The following is a 9608-nucleotide window of genomic DNA, read 5'->3' as shown; positions in this document are numbered from 1 at the left end:
TTTCCTGTGATGATTTTCAAAGGATGAAGAATGAGCACCCTGGTGACATTTCTAGTATCTATAAATATCTCCCCACTACCCTGCCTGCCCAACTGGTGAATTATGCAGGGAGATATATATAATAAAACAATCGGATCCATTTTGTTGTCAACAGACCATTCTTCTTCAGCTGACAAGAGAACAGCTCAGGCTGAGGCTCTGCAAAGAGGAGGCTGTGCCTGGGGAGTTACTGAGCTTCTCCTTTCCTGGATGTACAGGGACATCTTGGAGGGCAACACGGAGCAGAGAGAGGCCCTGGTACACTGGGGCAAGGAGGAAAGGTTTTAAAAGAGAAGAAGAATGAAGTTTAGGACAGTTAAAGTCTCCAGAATGGCAGGAAATCCCACATCCAGGGCACTGAGAATCACATGGAATCACAAACAGCATCACTGAGGTTGGAAAAGATCTCAAAGACCATCCAGCCTCAGCTGTGCCCCATCCTCACCTTGTCCCCAGCCCAGAGCTCTGAGTGCCACCTCCAGGAATTCCCTGGACACCTCCAGGGATGGGCACTGCAAACCTCCCTGGGCATTTCCAAGGCCTGAGCTCCCTTTCCATGGGGAAATTCCTGCTGCTGTCCACCCTGAGCCTCCCCTGGCCCAGCCTGAGGCCGTTCCCTCTCCTCCTGTCCCTGTTCCCTGGGAGCAGAGCCCGACCCCCCCGGCTGTCCCCTCCTGCCAGGGACTTGTGCAGAGCCAGAAGGGCCCCTCTGGTAAAAGAAGCCTTGAAGATGTCCCAGTGAAGGGCTAATCCAGCATGATTAATCCAGCATAACCCATGGATTATCTGCAGCACAATGAATTTACTTCTGGTCCTTCTCTTTTGTGTTTAATTCAGCAGTGCTCTGTTTATGCATCTGAACCTCCTGCATGGTGAGATACACAGAGAATTTAATGTGCCCAGCTTTGCAAAGCTGTGGGAAGTGACCAGTTTACATTTCATGTCTAATTGGCAGGTTTTAATTTAAATTGGGAAGGATTTAATTTAATAGCAAAGCTTTCCCCAGCTAACAGGCCTCTTCTAGCAGGTGCTCATTATGTGGGATACTCTACAGACTCTGATACCTCATTTATGGGTTAGAGGCAATTTAAAAAAGCCAGCTTAAGACAGCTCTCTTCCTTCCATTAGATATTTGCAGATGGCTTTTGCTAAGCCATAACTAGTTCCTTCATCATTAATTTTTTGGGGCTGTGCCTTGGAGACAGTGCCTAGCAATTAAACAAAGTTCTTATCAGGGAGTTTTCCCTCCTTACCTTCATCCAGAAGTTTGTCATTCTCCAGGGCTGCAAGGACAGGGATTTTGGATGTTCTCATTCCTGCAGGAGGAGAACTGCTGTGCTGCTCAGGCCAGGAGAGTTCCTGTGGATCTCCTGCAAAGCCTGAGGACTTCACCCTCCTGGATGACTCAGTGGGAGCAAAGCTGAGCCCTGTGCTGGCAGAGAGTTGATCATATTCTCTGTCATGTGCCAAAGCCACCCATAAAACCTCTCAGTCTGAGATGAGGCTCTGAGAAAACACAGAAATGCCCACAGGAATGCTGTTGGTCCTGGTTTAACCCCAGCAGCAGCCAAGCCCCCCACACTCCCAGCTCCCTCCATCCCAGAGGGTAAAAGTGTGATAACTCCTGGGTTGAGGTGAAGGCAGTTTGATAGGCAGAGCCATGAGTGAATGGTGCTCCCAGATGCTGCCAGGCACGAGCAGGACAGCTCTCAGAGAGGGCCACCAGTGCTGCTGCTTCCTGGGTTTGTCTGCTAGGAGAATTCCATCTCAAAGCCCCCAAGTTAAGGAGCAGCACTGGCTGGTGATTCTCCCCCTTCCCCAGCTTGTGCTGAGCACCTGAGCCCATTCAGGGCTGGAGCTGGCAGGTGGGGTCCCCTCCAGATGAGCAGAGTTTAGGGGTTTTTGCAGGTGAGAGGGTTTGTGGTGACCCAAAGGAGGGTCACGGTCCCTGCTGGAGACCCAAATCCGCCTATGAGGGGTACTGGGTGAGGGTGGGAGGGTTTGGGGGTGCTCATCGGTGCTGATACCACTGAGCCAAGCCTCTGCACCCCAGCACCTTCCCCTCCCTCCTGCCAGGCTCCCCAGGACCTGCCACCAGCTCAGAGATGGCAGTGAAGCCCCAGGTGCAAAGCCAGGGCTGCTGCTGTGGTGAGGGCCGGGAGGATGAGGAGAGGAGCAGCAAATGTCACCCAGAGGCAGGGCCTGTGTGAGCCTCCAAGCACAGAGAGCTTTCCCCAGGAAAAGCCCCATTTCCTCAGGAACCAGCCCAGCTCCTGCCATTCCCAACTCCACGTTATTGGGATTTTGGGAGAGAAACAGGAGCACTTAAAGACATTTCAAAGCATGATTTATGATTTTTCTTCTACAGTCTCATGAAGGAGCAAGTGCATCTTCACCTTATTCACAGGTGTTCTCAGTCAGTGGTCACAAGACTGCAGGTCACAAGGTCTTTTATTTGACAATAAACTAATGTCACAAAAGAATGTTTTTACTTTTACACCAATAGTTAATTATTTTGTTTTATACATCTTTGTCGCAGTGTGGACTTTCTTAACCAATCATATGACACACAAAACTACTTGTTATACCTTAAACTTCTTATCTTTATCACTTCTATATCTTAACTTTAAAACCTTAAAATTTTCTACAACCTAACCTGATTTAAACTCATAAATAAACTCTATTTATTTAACTCTATTTAAACTCAATAAACTCTATTTAAACTCATATTCTTATGATTCTAAGTCTGGAAGCTTTCTGCAAGGCCTCAAGTCAAACCCTGTGTCCATGTGTGTATCTGAGTTTGTATTTACAAGACCTTGAGAGTTTTCTGTGTTTGGAATTCCCAGATGTGACACAGCACCCACTCTGTGCTCTCTGCACCAGGAACACTTCACTTCTCACTGCTGTCCCATTCCAGTGGGAATGAAACTCCCAGTGCTCTCCTCACCCTGAGTAAACCTGCAGCTTCCAGAGACTACCCAGGAACAATTCCTTGTATCAGTAAATATCTATCATCACAACATATTCCTCTTAAATCACCCCTGTGCTGTACCTTCACTATTGATTCCATTAAGCACACTGGATATTAACACCATTTTCAATGTTTCTAAGATTTACAGGAGTGTTAGCAAGGCACAGTTTATAACCACAATATCTGCTCACCTCCCAGCTTTCAACATTACACAAGTGACAAAGAAACACTCACTGAGGGAAAGGATTCTGAATAAATCCTGGAGAATTTCACAAGTCACTGGACTATTCAAGTGCTTTGGAGAAGGCTACTGATTTTAAACTACTGATTTTAAAACTACTTTGGATGATGAAGAGAAATAAAGGTTAGATTTGAGTTTAGCACTCTCTGGGTGTGGTATATCAGGCTCTGGGCTGGGATCTTCCAGTGCAGCCATGTAGGAATGACAGGATATTGATTTACAGCCAGGAACCTGGCCTGTGTCCCTCTGTCACCTCCTCACAGCCCCTGCCTGGGTCACAGCCCCAGGACACAGGGACAGTCCTGGGAACCTAACTTGGGTTAATCTCAGCGTTTAATTGTTTAAATTGTGTGGCAAAATCATTGTGAGGGATTTGCAGACCAGGCCTTAGGTCTGCAGCAGCAAGGCCACACCAGCCAGCACCCACTTGGAGGGGCTTTCCTTCGTTTTGAGGTTAAAAGTCCACACATAGGTTGGTCCTCTCTGGCGTGTTTTGTACAGAGGACACGGGTACAAGCCCCGGGTGTCCTGCTTGTCGTCAGGAATGGCCTTGATGAACACGACAGGCATGGCTGAGGTGAGCTCCTTGAGCCTGGCGTCCGTGATTGTCCCGGCCTGCAGAGAGAAGGGGACAAAGCCTCGGTCAGATCTCCAAGGTGTCCATCAGCTGCTCCCTGATGTACCTCCCTTGATCTTTATCCCAGCTGCTCCTGCTGGGGAGGTGCAAACAGCTTCTGCAGGGTCAAGGGGCTGGATGAGTCTCTTGAGGAAGGAGGGTCTGGATCCAAGAGCTCACTGTCTCACACAACCCTCCCCAGCATAGATCACCTCAAGGGTCCAGCTGCCTGACCTCTCAAACCCTCACATGTGAGCTGGACTTGGTGTGGGAACAGTGTCCCTGGCCCTGTGCAGCCATATTATGGACAAAGTTTCACTTCTCTTGTCCTGGTTTCTACTGAGGTGCAGCTTGAGGTAATTCCCTCTTGTCCTATCGCCAGGGAACAGGGACAGGTCAAGAGGAAATGGCCTCAAGCTGAGCCAGGGCAGGCTCAGGCCGGACATTTCTTAGCTGAAAAGATGATTAAACATTGCCAGGGGCTGCCCAGGGAGGATTGGAGTGCCCATCCCTGGAGGTGTCCAAAGTACTCCTGGAGGTGGCACTCAGAGCTCTGGGCTGGGGACAAGGTGGGGATGGGGCACAGCTGGGGCTGGATGGGCTGGGGGATCTTCTCCAGCCTCAGTGACTCTGGGATTATTGTCATGCATCTCTTTCTCAGAGTATTTTCAGACCAGAACCACCCTGTGGGAGGTGCTGCTCGTGGTGGGAGCGAGGGTGGACACCTGAACCACTGGGATGGAGAACAGCCCCAAAAGGCACCGCAGGTTCATTCCCACTCTCATGGATGCAATCAAGAGCATTCAAAATGACTTTTCTGAGGGAGTATCACCATTAAATATCAAGTTCCACTATTCTCCTCCAAGCAATGCCCTGCCCAGCAGGCTGCCCAACCCAGGGGAGGGAGAGAACCCTGCCACAACAAGAAATCAAGTTTGTTTCTCTAATTTGGGTCTCTCTGGCATTTCTTTCTCTCTTCCTGACAATAAAATACCCTGCACATCAATCCATTTCCAGGGAAAATTGCCTAATGGAGGCTACAGAGACCAAATGAAAACAAATAGGGAAATGGGAACTTTTCAGCACTAAAGAAGCTGCCTCTCACTGCAGCTGAGCTTCACATATCATCATTATTCCAAATGCTCTCAGATCAGAGTTGTGGGGTGAGATTCAACCTCTCCAGTAGTTTATTTAGTTCTGCAAATGAGCGAAGAAAAATCATCCTTCTTGCCACACACCTCAGTTTAATTGTACTAATGCCATCTGTTATGCTCAGCCATGATAAATTCAACTCTCATTTAGGATTTTATATTTCCAACGTGCTGAACAAACATTAAATAGTTTGTATAATACCTTGCAAAGTAGCTATTTATGAAACATTATTATGCACTCTTCTTAAATCCACACCTTTCATTTCTGAGACTGGGTTTTAATCAGGTCTTTTTATTTCTATTTTTTTTTTTACTGCTGAGAATACTTCAAATGAAATTTCCAAGAGATATTCTACCTGTTTCTGGGTTAACAAGAGCTGAAATCTTCCTGAGGTACCTCTATGTAAGATACCATTTTGTTATGTCTGGGCTGATTCTCATTTGCATTTTTTATCGCTCTCATCATCAGAAATTAATTCTGCTCTGAAAGCAATTCTTCCTGACTAGCAGCACAGCACTCGTGGTGCAAAAACACCATTCTGTGCCTGGAGAGCTCAGATCCTAAAGGATCCTTCACTTCTGCTTGTCCCAGATTCCCAGCAGGCAGCTGAGAGTGGCCGTGTGGCAGTGCCACGTGTCACCAGGGCTGAGGGCACAAAGAGCTGTCACAAAGCAGGGGCTGGTGACAGATGGGCCCAAACCCAGACCCTGTGAGCCACCTGAGGTGGTCCCAGCACAGGCTCCTCACACCACAGCCCCTTTGGGGTCAGCTGGCCCAGGGACCCCTGGCTGCCTTTGGGATGGAGTCACCTGGGGCAGGGAACGGGGACACGGAGCCAGCAGGGAGCACCCCAAGGTGGTCCCCGAGTGATGGATGGGCTCAGTGGCTTCAAATGGACAAGGGGAACAAAAAAACCCTTCCCTGTGAGGGTGGTGAGGCCCTGTCCTGTGGCTGCTCCATCCCTGGAGGTGTCCAAGGCCAGGCTGGACGGGGCTTGGAGCGGCCTGGGACAGCAGGAGGTGTCCCTGCCCGTGGTGGGGTGGAATGAGTGGAACTTTAAGGTCCCTTCCAGCCCAATCCAGTCTGGGATCCTGTGGCTCCACGGCAGGGGCTGTGCTGACCACAGCTGCCAAAGCTCCATGGAGCACCCCTGGTACAAAACCCAGCCCTGCCCTTCTCCCACCACGCTCCAATCCCCTCGGGGAGGGGCAGGGCACACTCCTGGCATCAAACTCTCGATTACAAAGAGAAAGAAAGCCAAGAATCAGTCAGCAGCATGAGAGAAAATGTCTCCAAGTGTCCCCTGCCACAGCATCTTCTGTCACTGAGTCCCAGTGACTTTAACAGGGCTGCAGCAAGAGATCATTTGCACCCAAAATAATCTGCTTAGTTTCATTTCATCTAATAGCTGCCTGCTGTTTTGTAATGAATGTTTTATAAATTTATAACACCCAAGGGCAAACATAAATGTTTAAATAAATAGAAAAATGTGAGTAACAGAACATAGAAGGACTCTTTCCTTTTTTGGAGCCACAACTTAAATGTGAAATATTCTTTTAAAAGTGGAGGTGTTCCCCAGAGGAATTCTTCTTAAATGTGGCCTGCCATTTTTATCAGAGGATTAATTTGGAAGGAGTACAACCCAAAAGAGCTGTGCACCTGTTTTAAAATTCCTGCATCCATTAATGCACACCGGTACTCACTGGATTATAGGTAAAATGAATTGTTCCACTAGGTAGAAATATTCCAGTGTGAGCAGCAACCCATAAAAATATCCTTTTCTTTCTGAAATAAATTGAAGTGTGATACCCAGAGATTATGAACGGCTTCATAAACATAATTGCTCGGTATCTTTCAATCACAAGGAAAATGTAATCAGAAAAACAGATTTACTGGAGTTGGGATGGTCTCTGAAGACAGATCCCATTGTGGTTTGCAATCACCCACACCAGCTATTGGAGGGAAGCAGAGAGGAGAAGCCAAGTGTTTCCCAAAGATTTCTGGCTTTGCACCACCAAAACCTCTCACTCCACTCCCAGCATTACCTGGAGATGGGTAAAACCCAGACAGAACTCAATTTCTAGTAACAGTGGCAAAGAAAACATCACAGCAGGCACTGGAATGTTCTTAAATGGAGAATTTGGTATGCAGGACTGGGAATATTTAACAACACTCTCTGATCTGGTGTGTCCAGCTGATTTCTGTCAGGTTTTTAGGGCAGCAGAAATCCAGGGCTCCCTGTGTAGGGGCTGTGATCTCCCAAGGGTTCTGTGTGGCAGCCACACCAGAGGCTTGGAGAAGGGAACAGCCAGGGAACAGTGGGGAGATGGACAGGGCTGGCCCTCAAACCATGAGAGCAGAGATTTGACCTGAGCCACTGAGATCCTCGTTGTGATCTTCCAGCAGAGCCTTTGCCAATGTTCCCAACTGCCTGTGGCTTCCCAAACCAAATTCAGGCCATTTCCAGAGCAAAAAACAGCCTGGAGCTTTGAACTCCCCAAGGATATGTGATGAAATGGCATCCACCAGGGAGGTCACAGCTTTAATCCCTGATTTGATAATCCCTAATTTCCTATCCTTCATGAAAACCATTGCAGAGAGGGAGATGACAAATAAGTGGAGAGTTAGATCTGAATTGCGAGGTCACACCTGTGGCTTCTCCCTCAACCCCAGAGCCTTGCAGAGCTCACCTGAGTGTCCCAGCGTGCTCCCTCCATGAACAGACCGTGGACATAGGCTCCTTCACGAGGAGCACTGGCAAAATCCTCTCTGCTCTTCTTTGTCACGTCACACTGCAATGTCATCTTGTCCAGGGGCCACTTGTTCTTGCGGGCCGTGCTCTGCATGACGGCCGTCAGGATGGACTGCGGGTTGAAGAACCCTCCAAGCCACAGCGTGGAGGGTAAGGAGAAGTCCCTGGTCCAGGCTTCGAGCTCGCTGATGCGGGCCAGGAGGTCAGCAAACCACGAGCCCAGGCTGGCCGTGGAGGGGTAAGATCTCTTCAGCCAGGATTCGGGCACCGTGTCCAAGAAGAGGGAGTTCTGCAAGGCCTCCATGTCGCTGGTCATGGTCAGTTCCCCCTGGTGAGAAAGGTCAGCACTGACAACTGCCCAGCAGAGCCTGCCTGGGAGCAGAGCTGGGCCAGGACACCAGGAGGAGCACAGCACCCCACACAGTCACTGCTGCCCACCTACTGTGGGTGAATTAATGAGTTTGGGGTTTTCCTGCACATTTTTTACTGCATATTCCTGCATCCTGCTGCAAAAATACCACTGGGAGGAAAAGCTGTGTAACAGTGGCAGCAGTGGCTGTCCTGGTGGTTTTCTGTTTTCTCTCATGGACTGGCAGATTTTCAGGGGTGTAAAGCTGTTCTCACTCCCTGCCAGGGCAGGATATTGGAGTTTAAGATGATCTGCACTAAAACTGACCAAATATTTGTTTTGTTAAGTCCTATCCCCTCCTCTCCTCCACTTCCCCTCACTCCTCCCTTCATTTGCTGCTTTGCAGTGCAAGATTTTCTTTTTGTCTTCATGTGTTGTCTGCAAATGTAATCACAGCTCCTTCCACAGCAGGGAAGGAGCACAACAAAGTAAGATATGATTCAGCCAAGTGAGATAAAGAAAGATGTTTGACTTTTCCTTTGTGCAGTAATTAATTAGTTTTAAAGCTTTTAGAAACCTGTATCTGTTCTGCCAGAAGAGCTGAATTCCAGGACATTCCACTGAAATGAGGGTGGCTGAACACTGGAACAGGTTGTCCAGAGAGGCTGTGGAGTCTCCATTCCTGGGAAAGATCAAAACTCACCAGGGCATGGTCCAGAACAATCTGCTCTGCCTGTCCCTGCTCAGGATGGGGTTGGACCAGACAATGTCCTGACCAACTCCTCTGTGATTCTGCCTCACTCAAGCCAAGCAGGACACAAAGAGAAAACCTGCAAATGCCAGCTCAGCTTCCCTGGCATGGAATGATCTCCACAATTCAAATCTCTGCACGCTCTGTGCTCAGCTGGAGGGGTACAACACCCCCAGCACTTTGGAGACCCACAGATAATGTCACTGCTCTCCATTATAAACACTTCCTTTTGTTCCCTTATCATTTGGCTAAAATGTATCTGATTTACAATTTCTCTTTGCCTCGGGCTAAGTGTTTTTGGAAAGATTAACTGAAATCAGTTGAGCCATTGCTGAGAACAAGAGGGAGGGAATTGGGTCAGTCTATTCACATTAAAAGATTCCAACTGTTCTTTCCCAGGCCTTCAGTGCCTCCAGCCGTGAGGTCAGCAGAGGTGCCCTTTGCTGGGGCCACAAAAATCTATGAAGCTTTAGCAAAAGCTGAAATCTTCTTAAAGCAAGCCCCACAGTTGTTTAGCAATGCTTGTCAGAGTCCAGCAGTTAAAGATCTCTGCAGTTTGTTCCTGTGCTGACCATGCCCTGTGGCTCACACTGACAGATAAAAAAGACCTTTAATATCACCAAGTCCAGCCCTACAACAGTGACTTGGACAAGGTGTGGCAATTGGATTTAACGTGGGGAAGAATGTGCTGTTTAATGGAAGGGGAATGAGGGGATGCAGAGTGTGCAAATAAA

At 48.5% G+C, this 9608-nt stretch overlaps 1 protein-coding gene across 1 annotated transcript in view; it reads right to left on the bottom strand.

Moving 5' to 3' along the window:
• Positions 1-2473: 2473 nt before the first annotated feature.
• DNAH9 (dynein axonemal heavy chain 9) overlaps positions 2474-9608 on the bottom strand; it is a 147403-nt gene continuing 140268 nt past the window's right edge. The window contains exons 66-67 of the mRNA XM_033518809.1: positions 7713-8102; positions 2474-3869 (exon numbers count right to left, since the gene is read on the bottom strand). Of these exons, the coding sequence (XP_033374700.1) occupies positions 3642-3869; positions 7713-8102 (618 nt within the window). The 3' untranslated portion in view covers positions 2474-3641. The remainder of the gene's footprint in view (positions 3870-7712; positions 8103-9608) is intronic.

The sequence above is a fragment of the Parus major genome, chromosome 18 (assembly GCF_001522545.3).
Source record: "Parus major isolate Abel chromosome 18, Parus_major1.1, whole genome shotgun sequence".
In the NCBI taxonomy this organism is placed as follows: domain Eukaryota; kingdom Metazoa; phylum Chordata; class Aves; order Passeriformes; family Paridae; genus Parus; species Parus major.
The sequence above is the reverse complement of the archived record's forward strand: the minus strand, read 5'-3'. Positions and strand labels throughout refer to the sequence as shown.